Genomic DNA, 23,512 nt, shown 5'->3' with positions numbered 1-23,512 from the left:
AGAAGTAATCTCAGATGGTGCCCACGTTCCCAATGCGCACAGATGAAAATGGAGTCACCCTATCACCCAGACAGAGAGGACCGGGAGAGATGGCTCTGCCTGCTTTGCAGAGAGTCGCTGCAATGGGGCAACCATTGCAGTCAGGACACCAGGAAACCAGGAGGAGGTGTCAGGGAAAGGGGGCCAGAAGTGATCAGGCTCCAAATCTGTTCTGGAGATAGAGCTGCAATCAGGACTTACTGATTAGTTGGATGTGGGAGGGATATGTAGATGAGAGAATGAAAAAGAGCAAGGGAAGAGAGGCTTAAAGGTTGTCTGATGGGGAAGCAAGAATTGTGCTTTCATGGGAGATCCAGAAGTTCCTGGCTCCTAGCTTTGGATGGGCTCAGCTCCTTCCATTGCGGCCATTTTGGGGAGCAAACCAGCGGTTTCTCTGTAACTCTTTCAAATAAATAAAATAAATCTTTTTAAAAAAGAATTGTGTTTTGACAGGTTCAGTTTGAATTGCCTCTTAGACCTCCATATGCTGATTTCAAGTAACAATAATTGCAACAGCAAATATCCATTGAGCACCGCCACATAACCTGCTGTATTTTATGCACTTTCTTTTTCTTTTAAATATTTATTTATTTGAAAGTCAGAGTTACACAGAGAAAGAAGGGGAGGCAGAAGAGAGGTCTTACATCCACTGGTTCACTCCCCAGATGGCTGCAACGGCCAGAGCTGCACTGATCCAAAGCCAGAAGCCAGGAGGTTCTCCTGGGTCTCCATGGGGCCCAAGGACTTGTGCCATCTTCTACTGCTTTCCCAGCCCATAGCAGAGAGCTGGATCAGAAGTGGAGCACCTGGGACTTGAACCAGTGCCCATATGGGATGCCGGCACTGCAGGTGGCAGCTTTACCTGCTATGCCACAGTGCCAAACCCTCTATGCACTTTCTATATCCTATACTATATAATCTCTACAGTGATCTATGCAGGCAAGTGTTGGTACTCTCTCTTTTATTGCGCAGATGGTATGCTCTCCTGTATTGAAACCCAGAGAGGACAAGTAAGTTGCCCAAGGTTACACAGCTATTCATTGGCCCAGCTAGTGCTTGCACCCAGACAGTCCAGTTCCAGAGTCTGTGTTCTTAACTGTCATTTCACCAGATAAGTAGGGCGTCAGGGAAGCCAAGAGAAGCAAGTTTTTCCAGAAGGAGGGAGTGATTGACTGTGGCTAAGAGGTAAGTGAGGGCAGAGATGTGAACACTGGGTTTGGCAACATGGAGATTGGTGACAAGAGTAATTTTGAGGGAGTGGTAGAGTTGAAATCTTGATGGGAATTAGTTTATGGGAAATGAGAGGAGGATGTGCAGTGAGTCTGAACAACTCTTTTGAGGAGTTTTCCTCACTAGAGGGACAGAGGTAGTAACTGGAGATGGTAGTAGGGCCAAGTGAGATTCTTTTTTTAATGTTAATGAGAATGGGGGTCAGCACCATGGCTCACTTGGTTAATCCTCCGCCTGCGGTGCCGGCATCCCATATGAGCGCCAGTTCTAGTCCCGGTTGCTCCTCTTCCAGTCCAGCTCTCTGCTGTGGCCCAGGAAGGCAGTGGAGGATGACCCAGGTGCTTGGGCCCCTGCACCTGCATGAGAGACCAGGAGGAAGCTCCTGGTTCCTGGCTTCAGATCGGCGCAGCGCCAGCCATAGTGACCATTTGGGGGGTGAACCAACGGAAGGAAGACCCTTCTCTCTTCTCTCTGTCTCTCTCTCTCACTGTCTAACTCTGCCTGTCAAATAAAAAAATAATAATGAGAATGCTCCAAATAAAGAGAAAGGGCCAATTACAAAGACAGAAGTCTTTGTGAAGGGGAGAAGGAGCAGTATCCAGGAATTTGTATTGGCACCATTGTGCACAGTTGAGTGACCATAGCCAGTATGCTTCATTGCCTCGGGGTAAGCATGAAGAAAGCAGATTTGTCTGGATTTGATGGTGTGTCAGCTAGAGGTAACAGAAGGCAGAGGAAGATTAGGATGCTGAAATGAATGAAGAAAGCAATGGGCAACTGGATGAAAAGAGAGTGGAGGAGATGACAGCCAAGAGGACCTTAAGGGCTTGAAAGACAGTTGTCACTGAAGTAGCTGAAGAAGCCTGCTGGTCAGAGAGGAGCTTACAGTAAGAAAGTAGAAGGTCGTATTAGAGATCCTGGAGGTGACAGCAGGCTGCACCTGGCAAGAAAGTTGTCTGCAGTGGAGTTGACAAGAAGTCAAGGTGAAAAACCCAGGAAGCTTGAGAGTTTGGGATGGCTAAGTCACACACTCACTAGCCCACTCCATTGCTAGCATCCCATCCTCCCAATGATTTTCTCACTCCCAGTGCGAAGACCTGCCTATGTCGTGAATGGTAGGCATTAGAGCCAGTTGGCCTGAGCCTCAGAGGAGGAAAGGTTTCTATTCAGGGACAGACTAATCCATCCAGAGATATGTGGATGTGGTTGAAGGAAGAGCCTGCCCTACTTTCTTGGTGGAGGGAGTCTGCCCCCAGTGAAAAGCAGAGCATACAGAGCAGCACTGTCAATATGAGTAGAGTAGAAGTTTCCATCATGATGCTTGTGTCCTCTGTCTGTGCTTTCCAACACAGTAGCCACTAGTCACATGGGGTAATTGAGAATTTGAAATGTGGCCAGTGTGACTAAGGAGCTGAATTTCCAATATTATTTCATTAGAATTCATTAAATTTAAATAGATTATGGAGCTGCAGTCCCCAAGGACTGAAATGACACAGGTATGAGAGGAAGGGGAGTAAGAGCAGATGGGCCAATGCCAGGAAGTATACAGCCATGTGATTGAATTCATGGTATCTAAGTACAGGTTACTGGGGCCAAGTGCAATGAATAGGAGCCAAGTGTGTCCCCCAGCCAGGCTGATCAATCCTTTGTGATGAGAACCAGTACTTTACCTTGTGCTGGGAAGATCTGAGTTTCCACAGCAGGTAGGGAAGCTTTGGCTAGCAGCAACTTGGGCAGAAGGATAAGAAGAAAAGTAGCAGGTCTGACCTTGAAGGTCAGAGACCATGGCCATGCTGTAGTCTGTCAAGGGATGTGCCCCTTGAAGAAAGAGATTTCTGGAAAAGACTAATAAAGAAGCATACAGCCCACAAGAGGTGAGTCATGGTAACCTGGTATCTCCCAGGTGAAGAGGACATGGATTTCCATGTCTCCTTCCAAGATGAGTATTTCCCAAATGCAAGGGGCAAGGCTTAACCTAAAGGAGCAAATTTGCAACTGGACAGCCTCAGGTTGTTGGGCTCAGCAGGGCCTGGCGTCAGAGCTTTTTCTCCCTCAAGGCTTCCCATGCAGCCGCACTTCCCTGCCGGTCTCCCAGCCTAGAGCCTCAATCAGCTCCGGGAGACTTCACAAACCCTAGCCCCAACTCTGGCCTTCCCATCTATTGATCAGACAGCAGCTTGCACACCTTCCCTCTTCAGGGCAGCGCTCACAATGCCCACCAGGAATCAGTCCTTCCAGAGAGTCCAGGAGTCTGGGCTGCTTCTGGGGCGGCAGCAGGGTCTCTGGGCCAGGGTTGGGCCCCATTCAGGGGAGGAGCTCCCAGCTGAGGCCAGACAGCTTCCAGATTCCCCACGCTGAAGACGAGCCCAGCCTTCTGTGCGGCCCTTCATGGGCCAGCAGTGGCTGAGCTGAGCTCGGGGGATGAGGGGGCGCTGGGCAGGGAGCCCACTGTCTCCTCCTCATGACTTCCCTTCCTCCTCATCCCAGGAGCCTCCTTGCCGGCCAACTGTACTAAAACTCCGGAAAACCATGGCGGGGAGGTTTTCCAATTAGAACATTCTTTTTCCGATCTGTAGATGATTCTTAAAGCAGCAAAAAGCCATTCTTCAGGGCATGCAGGGATTATCTGCCAGTGAGGCTTTGGCTCCACGCGTACACTCGTGCTCTGCAGGCCTGGTCTGGGGTTGCTTCAGAGCCAAAGACAAACGGCAGAGGCTGTGTTCTGGGGCATCAGGTCACAGGGAGCCAGACTGATGGCAGAGAGCAGCAGATTCAAAGGGCAGCAGGAGGCCAGGCATAGGGATGCAAGAGGTTAGAATATGGCCCCTCTGAGAAGGCACACAACCTCTCCTCAGTTCTTTGCTCCTAAGTGGCTCTCAGTGGTGCCACTGCCCACAGAACAAATGGTCTGGCATGGGGGTTGCCCCCTGGTGTGGGACAGGTCTGCCTCCTCCACTAGACCGGGAGCCAATGCAGCTGAGAATGGTTGTGACTGTTATCTCAGCAGGGTGAGAGTGGCAGCACAGTGGGAGCATTTAGCAAGTGTGGGGCAGGGGATCCCCAAGGCAAGACTTGGTGGCTAAGAGACTCATCCCATATGCTGAGGAGAAGCTGGTTACACATGCAGAGGCCTGGCCTCACAGATTTGGAGCTGCATAGGGCCTATCCTGGATGCAGCCCCACCAGGGACCCCTGCCCTCAGGAAAGCCACCCTGCTGGGAGTCCAAGGGACAAGGTGGCAAGGCAGATTCCTGGAAGGAAAGAAGGAAGGAAGGGATTATGGTCCAAGCAGGACTCCAGCCCTCCCCACATGTGAACCTGAGCACCAGGGACTCCGTCCATCTCCAGGTGTCTGTTTCCCCATCTGGTCAAGTGTAGAGTGAGGGTTGAGCATTCAGCTGTAGTTCCCTCTGGTGGGGGATTCACTGCCTCTGTTGGCTTTCGGGCCTGCTGGCTTTCAGGAACCCACCATCTTTTCTCCCTATCCTGGGAATACTTCAGCTAGAATGGCTTGGCCAAGTCCTAGGCTCAGCCCTGCAGATCAGAATGGGGGCATTTAGAGCACTCCTCACCACTTCTTTCCAAATAGGCATTTGTCTTCCTCCCCACTGCCTGCAGCAATGTGGCCCTTCAGCACATGATCACCTCCTGCTGCTTCCTGCCTCTACCTTCCAGACCTCCTCAGCCTATGGCCTCAGAGTCAGCATCTGCACCCTCAGATCAGTGTCATGCTGGAGGCCTGCTTGTCAAGAATGGGGATGTGGTACCCTGAAGGTGGTACTATTGCCCAAGCTGGGGGAGCTGTGGGCAAACTCTGCCATAGCCAGAGACGCTGAACAGTAATGGAGCTGCAGCTAGGGGCTAAGGCACAGGAGGACAGGAGAGGAGGAAGGAGGGACAGGACCAGGCTCAGGCCAGGCAGGAGTAGAGCTCAATTTGGAGAGAGCTGACAGTCACCAGGGCCTTGGCCTAGACTAAGAGGAGCAGCAGTAGGGGTGGAGGGGGAGGGGAGGGAAGAAAGACTTAAAGCAGACAACAAGGAAGCTGAGAATGAGTGGGAGGTCCCCTGGTGTCCCTAGAGAAGAAATATCATTCCAAAGGGATCATGCTTTTCAGTGTCCTGCTGGGATGAGAACACTTGGTGTATCTAGGTCCATGTCACTTGCCTGAGGAAGCTGAAGACACTGGCAGTGACCTAGAAGCCTAACTGAGGTGACTGGACATAGCCCTGGAGGGAGTGGGGTTGGAAAGCATCGCTGGAAGATTCTGTTGGGGCAATGAACAGGTGGGCAGGGCAGGGCAGGGCAGTGACCATTCGAGTCAAACCCGTTTGCAGGCAAGATCAGCTGCAGGGCCTGGCAGGTTGGCAGGGAGGGAGGAGTCGAGGAAAGGCTAGTCTTTTTGGTTGTAGCTGTCGTGACAGATCTGGCCTGGGCAGGGACTGAGTCACCTGGGACATTAGAGGAGCTCAAGGCCTGGAAGCAGCCTGGCCCAGGGTAGCCCTCACTAGCTGGTTGTGTCCTTGAACAGCAATCTTGCTCATGCTCCCCAGCAGGCTCATGCTAACTTATGGCTCAGAAGCAAGCTTAACCTTTCCCACTGGTGGCCTTGTGAGGGAAAAATGCCCCTCTTGCTCATCCCTGCATCCGATCCCTTGACGTCTTACCTGTTGAAGTTAGGGGATCTTGATGGGGCAGGGGCTCAGAGGGGCAGTATGGCATGCCCTAGGCCACATAATGACTATGTTTAGGAGCCCAGATGCCAAGCCAAATCCATGGCTGCCACTAGATGCTCCTCTACACTGGGGTATTCAATATTGGAAGCAAGAAAATGTTTGATGGGAAGTGACAGAGATGAACTGAAGTGACTTCATACATAGCATACATAGCACTACTAAGAATTCCTCTTTCTGATGAACCCCCAAAAGAGAAGGATGTGGACAGCTCCCAGAGTCTCAATCACTGCTCTTTCCCTTCCTTCTACAAATTCCTCAGACTCCTTGTGCTGATCGCTGTGACCTAGTGATGAATCAGACAGGGCCCTGCCCTTCCCACAGCTCCAGGTCTAGAACAATAAAGGTTGACAGCCACTATGCTAGATAGATGTTCTCTCTGGGAACTAGAGGCATGCACAGAAGGAAGTGGTTAACTTAACTGGGTGGTAGGGGAATACCAGGAGCAAGCACCTCAAGGTGAGAGGACCTGTGATGTGTTCAGAAGCCAGGAGGAGGCCAGTGTGACTGGAATGTGGGACCAAAGGGGGAGAATTACTAGACCTGCAGAGACAGAGAGGCCATCTAAAGGACTTTGGCTTTTCTTCTGAGCAATGGGGAGCCATGGAAGAGTTGTGAGCATGGGAGCCATGCGATCATACTCACACATGTGAGCTCTTAAACTGACTTCTGTGTGGACACCGACAGGGAAGGAAGGCAAGACCAGAGGCAGGGAAGCCAGAGGAGGCTGGGCGTGTGGATGGAGAGAAGTGAATGGATTTGAGGGCCCCTGGGACATGGAATTGGCAGGGCTTGATAGAAGTGGACCTGGTGGCCCTCTTGCTCTTATCACCTTGCCAGACCAACTCTATGCCTTTGCTGGAGCTGTGTTGTCTTGTCACCTAAGAGGTTTAGGGACTTCTTGGTGCTCCCTGTATCCTAGGCCAGCGCCTTACACATAGCAAGCGATCAGTAAGTGTGAATGAATGACAAGAAGCAAGCCGCATTGCCTCTGGAGGCCTGGTTATGGTCCCACTTGCCCAGTCGGCGAGGTGGCCACATTTGCTGTGCCTTGGGAGCCCCAGATCCCAGCAGGAAGCTCTTCCAGGGTGAAAGTTTTTCCTGCACTTTCTTCTCCTCCTTCCCTGCCTCCGGGACTTCCTGCATGATCTCAGCCGCCAGCCTCCCTCCCACCCCCCTCCCCGCCCCTGTCTGGGATCTCCATCTGTAAAATGGATCTAGGAACAGTAGTTCTCGACAGAATTAACCCGACAGCATCTGTGGAAGTCGTTGGCCCCGAGCCTGGGCCGGATCGCGTCCGGCGCGGGCAGGGACACAACTAGGCAGCGGGGGCCCTTCACGTGGCAGAGGCGTCCCGGCCTGGGGCCCGCGAGCCCGGAGGAATTTGTCTGGAACTTTTCCACCGAGGCAGAGCCTCCTGGAGCTCGCTCTGGGCTCGGCGAGGGGAGCCCCGGCCTTGATTTCTCCCGCAGCCCCGCGGGGCGGAGCCGGGAAGGGGCGGGCAGGCTGAGGACACTGGCGGGAGAATGTTCGGAATGTGCCAGGCGCATCTACCTACCCCAGGAGAGGGCAGAGGAAGGGGGCCGGCCGAGGGGAGGGGCGAGGGGCGAGGCTCCCGGCGGCCGGAGAAAACCTGTTTGTTCTCCTGCGGGCGGAGCCCAGTCCGCGCCTCCTTGCCTCCCTGAGAGTTCCCCGCTGAGCCCCGCGCCCCGCGCCCGCCGTCCCGGCCAGGCCGGGCGCTGCCCACCCGAGGAAGCCCGCACCCCGCACCCGCCAGACCCTCCTCTTACCCCACGGACCAGGCACCTGTGCCAGGTAGGACTGTCGAGTCACCGTCGGACGCGGTCTGGCAGGGAGTCATGGGGAGGGGGGGGGAGGTCACCTGGTCTATGCCCAGTTGGGGAGAAGTCAGGGCCTCAGTTTCCCCATCCTTAATCTTTAATCTGCTCCAAGCCCCCTGTTGGGCTACCCCAGGAAAGGCAGTGATTTTACTTTTCTGGCTTTCACTGTGAAAGAGAAGCGACTCACAGAGGGAGACGAAAGAGGCCAGGTGGCCCGCTGAGGCACGTAGCCGCCTTGCTGGCCTGGTCCCTCTGTCCTTGCCCTTTCTGGATTAATCAGGTAACTTAGATCCTTCGGCTTCCCCAGGTCCACTGTAGAGATGAGAAAATCGAGAACCTGGCTCACCCTGAGGAGCCCCTCACTCGTCCTGGAACCTGGGACTCACGGGTGGCTTTGCATCGGGCATGTGTTGGGCATCAGGCAGTTGCTAGGAAGGCTGGGAAAGGGAGCTGCTCATGCTCAGACAGAAGGCGCCGAATCAAGTGTCACTGTGGTGTTATCGCCGGGATCTGCAGTGCGCCAGCTCTGTGGCTGGATTGTTTGGATGGGGGCAGGGGGAGCCAAGAGCCCTGTCCTCTTTGGAAAGGCAGAGTGATACTTTGCCTCAAAGAAAGGCTGAAAGCTCAGGTCCTCCTGTCTGCTCTGCTCCTTCCGAGCTGGAGTCACCTGGGCAGCTCCACTGGTGCATGGGGGCCCAGACCACCTCCCACCCAGGGCTGCTGAGGACTCTAGTAAGCTAGGTAGTGGATGTCCCAGGGCTTTGGAGCCTCTGAAGTGCACTAGGAGTTGTGTTCCCACTGAGCCATTTGCAATTGGCCTTGACATTGTGGAAGACTGTGCAGCAGCATCCCAGGACTCCAGCTAGCAGGGGGTCAGGAAGCTCAGCCTACACTCTGTGAACCCTGAGACAGCAGGTCGAGGCCTCTGGCACCTGAACTCAGCCTCGCCTTGGTCACATAGCCCTTTGCATTTCTGCTCACAACACCTGGCGGGGGGCATAGGCCGCTAGTCCCTAACAGTTGAGGGAGAGCAGGTCTGTATTAGAAAGCCCAGTTCCGTTTCTACTCCCTCTTCCCCAGCTCTTGCAGAGCTGCAGACGGAGGCAGGGGAGGCTCTTCCTTCCCAGGACCTCTACTGCCTCATCTGAAAAACCAAGAGCAGCTGAAAGCCCAGTGAGTGGCCAGGATACAGATGCGCAGATCAGCGGCCGGCTTCCTGGGGGCCTGGGTGCTTGTGCGGTTCCCCTCATCACCTTTGAGTCACTCCAGGAAGGGAAGGCGCACAGTCATCTCACCTGCCCAACCCCCTCCATCTATCAAGTCTCAGCCTCTGGCTGGGGGCTCTGCTCAGCTGCACACAGCAGGTGATCTGTTCCTTTTCACCCTGTGGATGGTCATATGGGTCAGAGAGAAGAGGCACAAGCCCACATAGGGTGCTGCAGCTCTGCATAAAAACCTCAGGGGAGCGGGAAAGCACCTGTAGCTGTGAAGCTCAGGGAAGGCTTTCTGGAGGGGTGGGGATGAGAAGCAGGAGGAGCTCAGCAGCCTTCAGGTTAAGCCCCATTCATCCTGTTGGGTTGCCTGACTCTGCCTCCTCCTGCTCTGCCTCCTCCTCCTGCTCTACCAAAGACCCCTCTATGTACGTTGCACCCAGAGGCAGGCAGCGAGTAGTCAAAGAGAAAGCAGCCCCCCGCCCCGCCTCGAGGAGTGGCAGTCTGCCTGAGGACATGGCTAGGCCACTCAGTAAGGAGCTGCCCTCTGAATTGAAATGGTTCACCTCACTTCCTGCTCAGCTAGCTCAAGGCCCACTTCCAGACAAAGTCCTTCCCATATGAGGGCAATGAGTCCAGGGACAGCCACCTTACCTCAACCATCCTCGACCTGCCTTATGCGCTCTGCCCTTCTGCCCAGGGTCCCTGCAGCCTCCTGAGATCCAGCGGGGCCCAGCACTGGGCCCAGCATCTGGCTATGATAGGCATCAGCACCTGTTCCCTGAACTGTCCTCAGCTGTATGCCAAGGAACTCCCCCAGCTGTGGCTCAGTGCATTCTGGAAGCTGAAGCCTCCTACTTCCTTCTCCACTCAAGCTTCCACAGGTGACTGACCCTTCTGGTCTGGCTCTTGCTTCAAGCCACAGTCCATGAGGTACCAGGTCACGTGTATCATAAGCTTTCCTTCTGCCTGCCGAGCCCCAAGGCTGCCCCAACTGCCAACTTGGTGGCCTGGGACAGGACCAGTGCCTGAGGAAAGCTGCTTCCCAGGGCTCTGGTACTCTGGGTGCCCCAGGCGTTAGACCACTATGGTTGAGACAGGAACAAGGGCTGTGCATTTGTCTCCACTGAACCAGCAGAAACCTGGCTAATGCCAGGACAAAGACAGTGCACTAGGGGACCTACCTGCCTGAAGGTGACGCTCTGGAGAGGTTAGCGTCATCACTATCAAGGCTCACAGAGCTGTCTAGGGACTTGTGAAATGGAGCGGGATGTGAATTATCCACCATCCATCACCATTTCTAGGGTGTGTAGCAGGTGAGGGTGGTGTCACTACAGTATGGTGGTTAAGAGAACTCATAGGGCAGACTGGGTTCCTACCCCACTCAACCACTACTTAAGTGTGCAAGCTGCAGTGTGTCCTGCAACTGAAGTCAGGAGCAGCTTCTGCAGGGCCAGAGGCCTGCGGCACTCTTTCGAGGCAGAGCGGCCATGCTGGCAAGGAGTGAGGTGGGGACTGGATTGGGAAGAAGAAGGAAAACAGCTGAAAACTCACTGCTAGAGGTCAGCGCTGTGATGTAGAAGGTTAAGCCATCATCTGCAGTGCTGCCACCCCATAGCGGTGCTGCTTTGAGTCCTAGTGACTCCACTTCCAATCCAGCTCTCTGCTAATGTGTGTGAGAAAATAGTGGAAGATGGTCCAAGTGCTTGGCCCCTGCACCCTTGTGGAAAACCCAGAAGAAGCTCCTGGCTCCTGGCTTCAGCCTGGCCCAACCCTGGCCATTGTGGCTATTTCAGGAGTGAATCAACAGATGGAAGATCTCTCTCTGTGTCTCTCCTCTCTCTTTCTGTGTAACTCTGCCCTTAAAATAAGTAAATACATTTTTAAAAATATTTATTTATTTATTTATTTATTTTTGACAGGCAGAGTGGACAGTGAGAGAGAGAGACAGAGAGAAAGGTCTTCCTTTTGCCGTTGGTTCACCCTCCAATGGCCGCCGCGGTAGCGCGCTGCGGCCGGCGCACCGCGCTGTTCCGATGGCAGGAGCCAGGTGCTTCTCCTGGTCTCCCATGGGGTGCAGGGCCCAAACACTTGGGCCATCCTCCACTGCACTCCCTGGCCACAGGCAGAGAGCTGGCCTGGAAGAGGGGCAACCGGGACAGGATCGGTGCCCCGACCGGGACTAGAACCCGGTGTGCCGGCGCCGCAAGGCGGAGGATTAGCCTAGTGAGCCGCGGCGCCGGCCAAAAATATTTATTTTTAAAGTGAGAGTTACACAGACAGAGAAGGAGAGGCAGAGAGAAAGAGAGAGGTCTTCCATCTGCTGGTTCACTCCCCAGACAGCAGCAACGGCTGGAGCTGCACCAATCCAAAGGCAGGAGCCAGGAGCTTCTCCTGGGTCTCCCATGTGGGTGCAGGGGCCCAAGGACTTGGGCTATCTTCTACTGTTTTTCCAGGCCATAGCAGAGAGCTGGATCAGAAGTGGAGCAGCTGGAACTCAAACCAGTACTCATATGGATCACTGGCATTACAGGTGGCGGCTTTACCCAGTACGCCACAGTGCCAGCCCCACATTAAAAAAAAAAAAAAAACTATAGAAAACTCATTGCTAGTGTCCACTGGTAATGCACACAGTGTCTGCCACAGTGAAGTGAGTTGGTATAGAACACTGAATTCTTATGTCAATTCCTCCATGCCTGCTAAAGTCTGACTCACTTGCTGTTTTGCTTTCACTTTTTATGTTTAAGTTTTAAATTGATTTGAAGTGTTCTGAAAAGTTATGAGCATCCCGCAGACAATTGCTGAAGTCTTCCCAGTGTGGACATTCTGCCACATTTCTGATGACTTTTCTTCACTGGTGGCCAGGAGGGGTCAGGAGGTATGCAGGCCTGGAGCTGGTCTACTTTTCTAAAGGGAAACAGATACACAGAGAGAGACAGACTTGTTCAAGTCCCATCTGCAGAGCAGGAAGGGAGCCACGTGAAGCATTTGGCCAGTGTTTCCTGCTCACTTTCCCTGTTGGGCACAGAGATGACTGCAAATTGAGAAGGCCTGGACAGGGAAGCAGAAGGGGCAGGTCTGGGCAGAGAAAAGACTGGCAACGAAAGGACAAGCGGCCCTATGGGTGTCATTCTGCAAGTCAAATGTGCAGACTCAGACTCAGAGGGGAGGAGGCGGGAAGGAATCTGCAGCTTAAGCAGATGTCCCAGGGGAATCTGGCCGCCAGAGGGACCCAGAAGCCCCTTTCAGAAACCATGTCTGGGCTTTTCCTGTGGGGAGCTGCTCACTTCCCATTTGCAGATGGAGCTGAGAGAACTGGGGAGCAGGGAAGTGGGTGGTTCCTCACCGAGTCGTCAGTGCCTGCTGAGGGGCCCCTCTTTCTGTACAGCTGGTGTCTGGGCTCTGGAGAAGGCTGAGGAGCTCAGGAGCCACACTGTGGGCTGGAGAAAGGATCTGGCCTGTGGGGGCCAGTGGTGGGCTGACCCCCAGCTGTTGCTGGTGGCTGCTGGTGGTCCCGGGGCTCGGCCTCATCTGTGGGCACAAGTCTGGCACTCAGTCGGGGCCCCTCGGTCTGGTTGTTGTGATGGTTGGCTCAGCACGCCACTTTTTGATGACTGGGTCAATTTCCCTGAGAGCTTGATGTGGCGAAGGGTTGCTATGGAGAGGGCCGGCACAAGGATTCCAATCCCAGGGACGGGCATCCCTGGCAAAAATGCTTACATCAGGCAGTGCCGGGTTTAGCCTAAAAAAACAACAAACCCGAAAACCAGGACTTGCTTCACCACTTCTGCCTGAGAGCTCCTACTCATTCTTTCATTCTTTAGGGCCTGAGCCAAGGACGCCTCCTTGGGAAACGTAGTGCTCTCGCGAGGCCTCGCAGGGCTGCTTTCCTCCTCCAGACTCCTTTCTGTCTCCCCCAGCACCCAGGCTGGCCAGTAGCTTCCCAGAAATGCTTGGTGCAGAAAGGAAAATGTGACTTTGGGCAAATGCTCTCTCCTCTCTGGCCTTCCATATTCTTTTCCAAAACTGGGGACAATGATAGAGGTAAGAGTCAAGCTAAGGGGATTCCAAGTTGGGAAACAGGGAGAGAAGGAGGCTGCAGAGGCTCTGAGTAGGGAGGAGGTAGAGCTCCGCCTCAGGGCTAGGGAGCAGAGATTTTGTTGGGGAGCAGGGTGGGGGGGTGGTTGGGTGCTTTGTTTTTTCCCTTGAGCCTCACTAGTGATCACTGTAAATAGGACAAAAGCAATTAACCTTGGCCAATGCTGGCCAGGGGCAAGTGGAGATGCCTTCCTGTGACTGGCCCTGCTCTGGCCAAGGCTGAATGGGTAGTAGCAGCAAGGGTGTGAGTATTCCGAGGGGGTGAGACAGAGAGCTGGGCTGAGGATGGCCCCCATGAACCCTGGGCCCCTTTGCATGGCACTAGCTGCCTTTTCTGCAGATGGGATAGCCTTTTTTGTGTGAGACTGGCTTAAGACCTTGGTTCCCAGGCTTCACAGACAGGTGCTGGTGGGGGAAGAGAAAGCCAGGGCCTGGTGGGAGGCTACTACAGCTGAGGAGCTGACACCCTGATCAGCTCATGCAGATTCCTCTTGTCAGGGGTTCTCTTTAGAGTGAGAGGGCATGGGGGTCCCGCTCTCTCCAGCATGCTGGTTCTACCCAGTCCCCTGTTATCCACAGAGACATCTCCAAGGGCCCTGCCCAGCAGCCCTCATGGCCTTGCATGCTTGTCGACTCAGCATTAGCCTAGTCCTCATGAACACTCCCTCGTGTTCAGCCCTTTGAGAGCTAGAAAATGGGCATGGGGCAGAGCAAGGAGGAATTCTGGGGCTCCAGTAGTGGTAGGTGGCCCTGGCTGCCTTCCCCCCCTTCAGGGTTCCAGCTCCCCACTGCCTTGGGAGGGAGCTGGCTTGGCTCAGACGTCTGCCTCCCAGGGCTCCTCCAGCCCTGACGCCGAGAAGTCTGGATTCTGGGGTGTTGAGGGCAGGATGGAGGGGAGGTGAAATCACAGACTTTCATGTAGAAGTCATTTACCTGTAAAGCGCATTTACAAATACCACCCCCCAGGCGCTCTTTTTCCAAATTGCATTTTTTCCCTCTGCAACCCAAGTCTCTTCCAACTGTATTTTTCCACTTGGTGAGCCTCCTTCCAGCCGCCTCCCTGGCCTCCAGGCAGAAGCCCCCGGGACTGGAGCATCATTGGCAAGTTGTGTGTGCTCTAGAGAGAGGGGCCTGGCCTGGGGCTCCTGGGACCTGTGTGGTGAGCGGCCAACTCAAGGGCTCGGATGTGATCCAGCTGTTGCTCGGCTGTCACTCTGGCAAGCCTAGCCCTGCCTGAGGTCTCTAAATCACCTTTGAAGGGCCCCTTCCCCCCTGCACTGCTAAAGACCCTGTGGCTCTTAGCATCCACTGCAGTGCCTACTGTATCCCCTTGCTGGAGGAAAGCAACCTGGCTAGTGAAGCAGCCAGCTGCTGAAACTCCAGAGCAAAAGACTGGGAATCAGAACGCCCTGATTCTCGAGAGCTGGCCGCAGGAGGCTGCTTTAGAAACTGGGGCAGTTCAGCATTCCAGCCCTTTTGGCCCAGGGAATTGGGCTGGCTGCTTGAGTGCCAGCTTGGACAGCTTGGATTTAGACAGTGTATGCCTTGAGAAAGAACTGGACGAGGGCACCTGGGCAGAAGATGGAGGTCGTACTCCCCAACTTAGAGCATTCCCTAGCCCCCAAACTCCATGTGGTGAGCTGAGCTACTGCACTCTCCAGGAAGAAGCTGTACCGCAGCCAAGGCCCAACCCCTACTGGCCAAGGACACTGTGTGGAGTGTTGTGCAGCAATGATGAGCAGAGGTTGGTCCGCGAGCATTTTGAGATCAGGGCAACCTCAAGGCCATGTCCCCATCTCTGGCTGTCAACAGGTTGAGTTGAACCAGCTCAGAAGGCTGCAGGGACTCCACTCAAGGAAACTGCCCAGCCTTGGGTTCTTGTAAGGAACAGGTGAACAGTTGGGGTCTCCCTTTCAAAATTTGCTTTTCCATTGGTGGGAAACCAAGGTCCCATGGGAGACAAAGGATTTGCCCAGCATGGCAGAGCTGGGATGAGAATGCAGTCTCTTTCCCACAGTCTGTCTGACTTCTCTGAGACCCCTGGCAGTGCACAGCTGAGTGATCAGCCAGGTCCATCCACCTGTAAGAACAAGTTTCATGGAGACAGGGCTAAGACCCCTGTCTTTGCCAATTCTTTCATGACCAGATGGGAGTGCTCAGGTTTCTGCTGAAAAAGAACTGATCCTCAGCTACATTCTGGGCCTGTGCTTCTGTCAGGGCCCTTGGTTATAGAGGCACATCAGGCAGAGCTTTCTTAAAACATGGCCTAAGGTTAGCCTGGCAATGAGCTCCTGCAATGGCCAGCTTCAGCATTGATGACTTCATCCATGTCACTCGCCACGTCTGTATTTGCTTACTGGGCTCAGCCAAATGGACAGTTCACCTCTAGGAATAAAGCCCTTGCCCAGCAGCAGAACACACACAATCTCCATCACTCTTTCCCTCTAGCTGTATCTCATTCACATGCACCAATGTTTGGTGCTCCTAGAAAGTGAGACCAAAAGCTGTTTTGCTTCTCTTTTATCCCAGTGCACCTAGGAAGAAGGCCTCTTCCTGGAATCCAGCACCTCTCTCTGCTGAGTTTCAGAGCCATCCTCTTCCCCTGACTCCTAGGATGAGAAAAGGCAAATACCCTGCCTGCTGTCTCCCTCCCCAGAAACATCTCTTGCCACAGAAAAGCCACACTGGGGGTTGTGGCTGGGCTGGGCCTATGTAGGAAGGCCCCGCTTCTTCACTGCCTCCCTCAGTGTTCTCTCCAGGTTCCTGGAAGAGGTCAGTGAGAAGGAAGGATGCTGCAGTCTTGGAGTGGGCTGCCATGGGGGCTTGGTCTGGAGGAGGATGGCCCCTCTGTTGGGCCACCTGATCTTTCTCCATGGACACACCTTCCTTCTCTCCTGTGGCTTTCTCTTGCTTCCATGATTAGTGTAATGTGACCAAGAATGGGATTAGGCTGTGTCCCTGAGCTAACAGCCATGAGATTTGCAGTTTCCTCTGGGAGGTGCCTCCAATGGGGAGGCAGGCAACAGGGCAGTTCTAGAAAACTTTCTCTGAGTTGGTCCTGGAAGCAGAGCACATCCTTGTGGAGCAACAGGGTGTCCCCATCTCTGTCTCCTCATGAGCCAGCTGAGCAGCTGTGTCATTGCTGCTGATCTCACTGCTCCCACCAGCCTGCTATAATCTGCGTGCATCAGCTCCCCACCCCCAGGTCAGCTCCTACTCTGATTCCAGTTGCTGACAGCCTCTGATGACACCAGGATTTCTGTGGTCAGGATCACAGGCTCCCTGAAGCTACCTCATTGGCTCCTCATTTCTGTCTATCCAATTAGGGCCAAGGGCCCCTTCCTTTGAAGGTTACTGGACAGCCTTGAGAGGCCACAGTAGCCCAGAGGAAGGTGGAGAGGGAGCATGCCCATTGACATTCTGAGGCCATCTGAATTCTGGGAGGGTTTGTCCTCATCTCCCTGACAGCACTGCCAGGGACACTTCCCCTGATTGCCCTGTTTGCCAACTCTCGGCCCATCCTGCTCCAAGAGCCATCTGCAGGCTGATAAAAGAGAAAGAAAGAATGAGATGAAGGGCCCAGATGGTGGGCTGGGGGTGCCCTCCCAGTGCCTGAGATGGTCTGGCCTGCTTAGAAGGACTTGGGCTTGGGGCTGTGTTTTCCTGACACAGGCTGGTATTGTCTGAATGCAGGGCTTTGTTCAGAATTGGCCCAGGGAGGGATACTGTGTATTGGAGCCATTTCTAGTGAGGCTCCAAGGGTGTGCCATGAGGGACATCTCATGTGGAAGGAGTCAGGTAAACCCACTGTTCCACTGGCAGCCCAGACCATGCCCTAAGTGGTGTGATATGGCAGCTCTCCAAGAGCCAGAAGTCTTTTTTCCAATCAAAGTAGAAATGGGGCCATGGTACTGACAGGGCCACAGAGATGCCATCCTGGTCAGAAATGCACTCTTTGGGCCATTTGGGAAATGAAGATACCAACCAGCATCAGGATACCCACATTGTGGAATGGAAAATTCCAGGCAGAGGCACGCACTCTAGTTTGGGAGTATTTTGGCACACAAAGAGTCTTAGACACAGAAAATGAGAAGAGGTGCCGAGCTGTGAGCAGAGGTCTCAGCCCAGAGAACAGTGTTTGCTCTCAGAGTGGGCAGCCTTTTTGCCTTATTAGGGCTAATGGGACAGGGTGGCCTGGTAGACTTTACAAGAAGCTCACGTTCTCAGAGAAAGAAGACTGGAAAGCCTGGAGAGGCAGGAGGTCCTTAGCCCCACTCCCAAAAGGAGCTACCTGTGGAGTATTTGCTCTCCGTTTTCCCCACATGTCCCAGAAGTTTCTCTCTTTCTGCTGCTTGTACTTTTTCTGGATCTTGAATCTCAGGCACAAGATCTAAGGCATGAGAAGACTTGAGGACTGTGGGGCTGTGTGGGCTGCTCTCTTAAACTCAGGGATATAGGCCCACCATCATGTGGCTGACCTGAGTCTGAAGCATCCTCCCGCAACAATGAGGTAGAATTGGCAGCTAAGTCCAAGTGCCCCACATCGGAGGAAGCAATAGAGTTGGCTGTAGTGAGTGTTCCATTGTGTGGGGTTGCTATCAGGGTCACCAGGGCTCTGATCCCTAAGAATGTGGCCTAGGGCTCAGTTGGGTTAAAGTAACGCTGGGATGACATATGCTGCCAGGCTCCAGAGCCCTGATATTTGGACTGAACATGCACCGTGTCCAGCTGGCACAGGGCAGGCAGTCCATGAAGTGGGCAATATTACCTTGTTAGCATTTCCTAGGGCCCCACAGAAGGGTCAACCCCAGGTGAATAGTCCAGTGCCTGGGTTTTTTTCCAAGCTAGATAGGGTCCTGGGAGAGGGCAGGGAGACTCAGAAAGGCCCACACACAGGCCCCAGAGGCTTTGCCCAAGGCTGACTGAATTTACTTCTCCTTATCACTGCCCTCAGACTCAGTGAGAGCACATTCTGGGCAGCAGCTGTGGGACCATGACCCTTTGTAATAGCCGCATAGTCTTTGCTTGAATAGATGAATAGATGATAGTGTTTATAACCATGAATGTTGGGCACTGAACTGTTGCCAGATTTTCACCATCATACTCAGCTTTGGCACGATCCCCTCCTGTATACATCCGTGTTCTCCTCATGCGATTTCTTCTCTAGGCCTAGGATCAGTAGTTCCCAGGCTTATCCATCAGAGACTTGTCCTCTGCAAGGCTTACTACCATCAGCACCTGGCAGCCACTTAGGAAACCCCCTTCTGACTGGTCCCCAGCATGACCTTTGCAGACTGTCATTGATCAGGGGGCCACGGAGAGGACACTGGGATGTGAGGAGGGGCAGTCAGTGCAGGCTATGCGCTCGGGAGTGACGGGATACCTGGGCCTTGTCCTTGCTAAGGGTGGTGCAGGAGCAGGTCCCATCGGGGTCAACAAATTCTGGGTGCTTGGGTCTGTGCCTGGCTTTGCGGCTTAGCGGGGCAGGGGGTGCCTGCAGGAGCAGGAGTGGTTAGCTCAGCTGAGCCCTGAGGGAGAGGCAAGAGAGCTGGGAGGATGTTCAAGGTGTGGGCACTGATATGAGCAAAGGTACTGGGAGTCTCGGACACATGGCCTGCTTGCAACATGTGCTGATATTGAAGGAGGCTGAGGAGAAATGAGGCTGGGCCAGGGGACTGCTGAGTTTGTCCCTGGTTTTAAAAACAGTAAGGAACTGTGAGCAGCTGAGTGAGACGTGTGGGCTGATGTGGCCAAATGGGATTAGGGGCTGATGAGTGCTGCTGGAAGGAGGCAGTGCAAGGAGGAGGTCAGAGAAGAAGAAATTTGGCTTCTGAGATGCAGCCAGGCCTGAGGGAAAAGAGCCAGTGTGGAAACAGCAGCTCTGGTCTTCACATGGGGGTCTTAGCTGTATGAGGGGACCAGTGGTATTCCTACCTAGCTCTGCCCTTCTTCACTCTGGGTTCTTGCACATGCCACACACACAACACATCCCACACTTTGGCTCAGGAATTGCCAGTAGCCCCTCTGCCTCTGTCATTCTGCACATACGTGAGTCCTAATTTTGGAAGTGGCTTATTTGGTTCTGTGGTAGCAGGAAGCTTCTATGCAATGTGGCCATTAGCTTTGATAAGGGGAAACTGATGAGTTACTAGGATGGAGTTAGCATCCCAAACTGTGGATGAACTTCACTTGCTTGCCAGTTCATGTGTGCAAGCAGATGTCTGTAGTCCCCTAGGCCTTGGAAACAAATATACCTTTGATGTGCATTGCACAAAATAAGTTACACCACCAAATATGGCTTAGTAGAGTTATAAGGAACCTAAAGACCAAGTGGGAAGAGGGCCTCTCTTGCAGGCAAGGAGCTGAAGGAAGAACCAGGGGCCAAGCTGCACAGGCCTGCCCACAGGTAGTGATTCTACTCATGTGCCCCACCTCGTGGAGTCACTCCACAGGTTGTCAGGGTGGGGACAGTTGGGCATGCAAGGTTCTAGGATCACCTCTGGAATGAGCAACACTCAGCAGAATTCTGATGTGGCAGCCTCAGTGCAAGGCCTGAGCACCTGGGGCTTCCATTCCCACTGATGAAGTGCCATTCCTGGCATGTGGCAGGCTCAAGCCGCCTGGGCTGCCGATTTGGTTCAGTTTATGGGAGAGCCAGTTCTTGCTGGTGAAGAGAATTTGGTTTGCTCTCTGCCCCCTGCCCTGCCCATTTTAGTGTGCGCATGACCACCACAGAAACATGTACAGGCCTTGCCAGCTAGCAGCTGTGCTGGGCTGACCAGGGCCTCAGCTCAGAAGGGCACAGAGGGTAGAAAGCCCAGGAAGAGAGGCTGCCCTGCCTTGGGACTGTGTCAGCACAGCCAGGGTCCTGCTCACTGTCGTGCCAACACACTGAGCCCTCAGCTCCTCTATTGAGGTGCAAGGGGCTGGCTGTAACCTTGCAGGACCATGAGTAGCCCCATGATCTAGGCCTTCTGTCTCCTACTTCATGATGCTATAAAGGCCTTCAAGGCCATCTTGGTCCAGGGAGGAGGCAAGGAGGGAAAGCAGAGCACAGGGCAGTTGTGGGCCAGGATACCAACAGATGCCTTAACAAGATGCCCTTGTCTGGTCCCTGAGGGCCTCTGGGAGTAGCCAGTGGGACCCTGCCCTTTCTGCACGGGAGGTGGAGCCTCCTTCCAAATCAAATAGGGCTGCACACCACAAGGCCATTTTTGTGCTGATTTGGGGACCAGCAAATGTCCCTCTCCCAGAAAAAATAAGTTGAAAGCCACTGCTGTTTGGTCCAGTGGTCTTTGCTGTGCCAAGTGGTGCTGGGCTCTTATGGGAACATTGACTCATTATGTCCTCACAGCCATTTTACTAATGAGGAAACTGAGGCGTCGCGGAGTGGTTAGCTGACCTACTCCAGGTCGTCAGACAGCTTCTAAGGGGTACGAAGCAACCCCAGAGCAGCTGGTCCCCAGCACCCACCTTCCCTGCTGCCAACTTTCTCCACCCACCTGCCCCCAGGGCCAGAGTCTGATCATTAGGACTCTGGAGGAAGGTTCATGTTCTGCTCATGAACTTCATGTTCTTCAGGTGAGCAGCCTTGGGCAGACAGGTGGGTGGACACTTGGCAGTGGCAGGTCCAGCGAGTGCTTGTTCCCTGGCTCTTGTTCACCATCCAAGACTCCACCAACTCTTGCCCTTCCTAAAGCTCAAAGGAGAGTCTGGATGATCTTGGCACGCCAGGGACCACATGGTGACCCTTGTGAAGTGCCAAGCAGTGCTTACCTTTGTCCCTAGGAGCCTCGTGGAAACAACGAAGGGACTTGCAGCACCAACACCATGAGTATCTCAGCTCTTGGAGGTGGCACTAAAGGTGAGGCCTGGGCACTGTCTGAGCAGCCAAGGGAGAGCAGCATATTGGGAGGACCCATGATCCTGGGGCTGGGGCTTCTTTCTGAGGCTGCTTGGCCTTGCCCTTGCCAGGGAAGCCTCTGCCACCAGGCGAGGAGGAGCGCAATAACGTCCTCAAGCAGATGAAAGTGCGCACTACACTGAAGGGCGACAAGAGCTGGATCACCAAGCAGGATGAATCAGAAAGCCGCACCATGTAAGTCTAAGAGGCCAGGAGGGGTGACAGTGACATGAGGGCCTCAAACACACCTGGGGATGCTGAGGCGCTTCCACCAGTCAGGACTAGCTAGGTCACATGGTCACATACCAACTGGAGAGGGAAGAACATGGGGCAAAGCAGTCCAGCTGAGAACAAGACCAGAACAAGGTCCCAGGGTGGGAAAGTCGCCAAGTACAGACGCTTGTGTGTGCTCATGCACCTGTGGAGGTGAGCCACGGAAGGAAAAGGTGAGACAGGAATGGTGGGGCTTGGAAGGTGGCCCATAGGATGGAGGCCATGGGATAAAACAGGTGGTAGGGAGCCTGGGAGCCACTCCTGTGGAATCTCTGTTTTCCTCAGTGAACTGCCATCGGGCCGGACTCGTGCCACATCCTTTTCATCAGCTGGAGAGATCTCAAAGGCCAGGTAAGAAGTGATGTCCAGTGGCTGGTGCCCAGGGACTCTTCTGCAGCAGGAGGCCAGGGAGGGAGGCTGCACCAAGAAGCGGCATGGAGGGTCTACCATGAGTCATTTCAAATGTACAGGAAGATAGGGAAGGGAGTCTAGGAGTCCCTAGGTCCAGGCTACTAACTGTGCTGTGTGGCTACGGGGACAGTTGACTTCCCTGCTAGGCCTCCACAGCTTCAGCTTCAATAGACATCAAAATGGTCATTGAAAGGAAGACTGTTATTCTGAAACCCCCTTCCCACCTCCCCACAGGGACTCTGAGGTGCTGTGGGCAGTTTTGAGAGTCCCACGTAACTGCTTCCTGCAGGACTCCTGACTGCCAAGTGCACTTGATGATCAGCATGCCAGGAAGATTCACAAGGGTGCTCCAAGTGTCCCCCAAGTTCAGCATGACATATTTGACAGCTGAACAAGGGGATGTGGCCTCTCTTATTTCAATACTTTTCTGCAACAGTGTCCAGGGGGCTCTTAAACAAAAGCACATCCTGAGGGAAAGGGGGGCCATGAAATTGTGGTTTCCAGTTTGCTCCAAACAGTTGATCGTTGGTGGTGGGTGTGGTGCAAGGGCTTCGCAGGTGACAGTACAGGCAGTGGCAGCAGCTGGAAGGGAGAGGGGATGCACTTCTCACCCAAGGGTTTGCTTTGAGATGCATTGGGAAAGCACATCGTGGGGCATCGAGTCAGGGCCACAGCGGGGCTCCCTTGAAGTCTACATAAAGCCTCACTGGGGGCCCAGCCAGAGGCCATGGGCTTAGCCTCTGCCATCCACAGGTATTTCAGTCATGACTGCTTATAGAGCTAGAATGGAGTACATTACCTTTATGATCCAAGTATTCCTGCAACTCTGCCACCTCCAGAAGGCCATCCCCTGTTAAGGACAGAGTCTGTGGAGATGGAAAAAGCTGAGATTCTGCATTGCCCTTAGACCCAACCTCCACTGCTCCAGCCCAAAGACTTTCCATGGCTGGACAGAGGGACTCTCTGTTGTGAGTCCTGGTTACCTCACCCAACTTTAAGGAAGACTCCTTGAGGCTACCCTTATCTCCTGCCCCTGAGCCTAAAACTTACAGCCCTGACCACTCCTCGTTATCAACTCTTTGCTTGGTCTCCTTGAACCCCCTCCACTGTTGCCAAGAAGGAGGTCCCTGATCCTGGAGCCCAATGCCATCTAGCTAACTAACCAAGGCTTAGATATGCTCTCAAACTTCCTTCAAGACTTGTGATGTGGACATCCAAGGAGTCAGAGGAAAGAAAGTTCCAGAGGAGTGGGAAAGGAAGAGCAGCTGGACCCTCCTGAAGCTTCCTCTGCCTGCTATGGCCTCTGACCAGGGATGTTCCAGGCTGAGCTGGCTCAGCCCTGAGAACACAGCTCACTCTCAAGGGAACAACAAGGCTCACCAGGCCAGCAGGAAGTCAGACTTTTAAGGGGATACATCTGGAGCAAATGCCCAGCCATGGACCACACCTTCTTGAATACCTATTGTAAGTTAGGGCATGCTAGTCCTGGCCACAGAGGAATCTTTCCCCCAGGGAGCACAAGAAAAACAGAGCAGGGCAAGTACCAGGGTTAAGGGTATGGGTGTGACTGGCTCCCCTTGCTTCTGCTGTACCAGGACACCCGTCAGCCAATCCTTTTTGCTATAAATGGGTGCAGAGTAAAGCAATGCAGCCTGAGACCTCCAATGCAGCCTGACTTCACTTCTCACCTCTTCCCTTGGCAGGCTTCCAAACACAAGGGCGCCTACTGGCTATATCATCCGGTAAGTGACCACAGGACCCTGTCTGCCTCTCC

General features: G+C 53.8%; 1 protein-coding gene across 8 annotated transcripts in view; it reads left to right on the top strand.

The window, feature by feature from the left end:
- The first annotated feature begins 7,706 nt into the window (after positions 1-7,706).
- ZNF185 (zinc finger protein 185 with LIM domain) overlaps positions 7,707-23,512 on the top strand; it is a 67,278-nt gene continuing 51,472 nt past the window's right edge. For 7 of the 8 annotated variants that reach the window (XM_062183845.1, XM_062183840.1, XM_062183844.1 and 4 more), the window contains exons 1-5: positions 12,982-13,097; positions 20,940-21,015; positions 21,126-21,249; positions 21,613-21,678; positions 23,442-23,480. In XM_062183845.1, the coding sequence (XP_062039829.1) occupies positions 13,089-13,097; positions 20,940-21,015; positions 21,126-21,249; positions 21,613-21,678; positions 23,442-23,480 (314 nt within the window). In that variant the 5' untranslated portion in view covers positions 12,982-13,088. Of the gene's footprint in view, positions 7,817-12,981; positions 13,098-20,939; positions 21,016-21,125; positions 21,250-21,612; positions 21,679-23,441; positions 23,481-23,512 lie in introns of those variants that run through there. The other variant, XM_062183842.1, reaches the window with a different exon arrangement.

Source organism: Lepus europaeus, chromosome X (genome assembly GCF_033115175.1).
Source record: "Lepus europaeus isolate LE1 chromosome X, mLepTim1.pri, whole genome shotgun sequence".
Lineage (NCBI taxonomy): Eukaryota > Metazoa > Chordata > Mammalia > Lagomorpha > Leporidae > Lepus > Lepus europaeus.
This window is presented reverse-complemented; position numbering and strand designations above follow the sequence as displayed.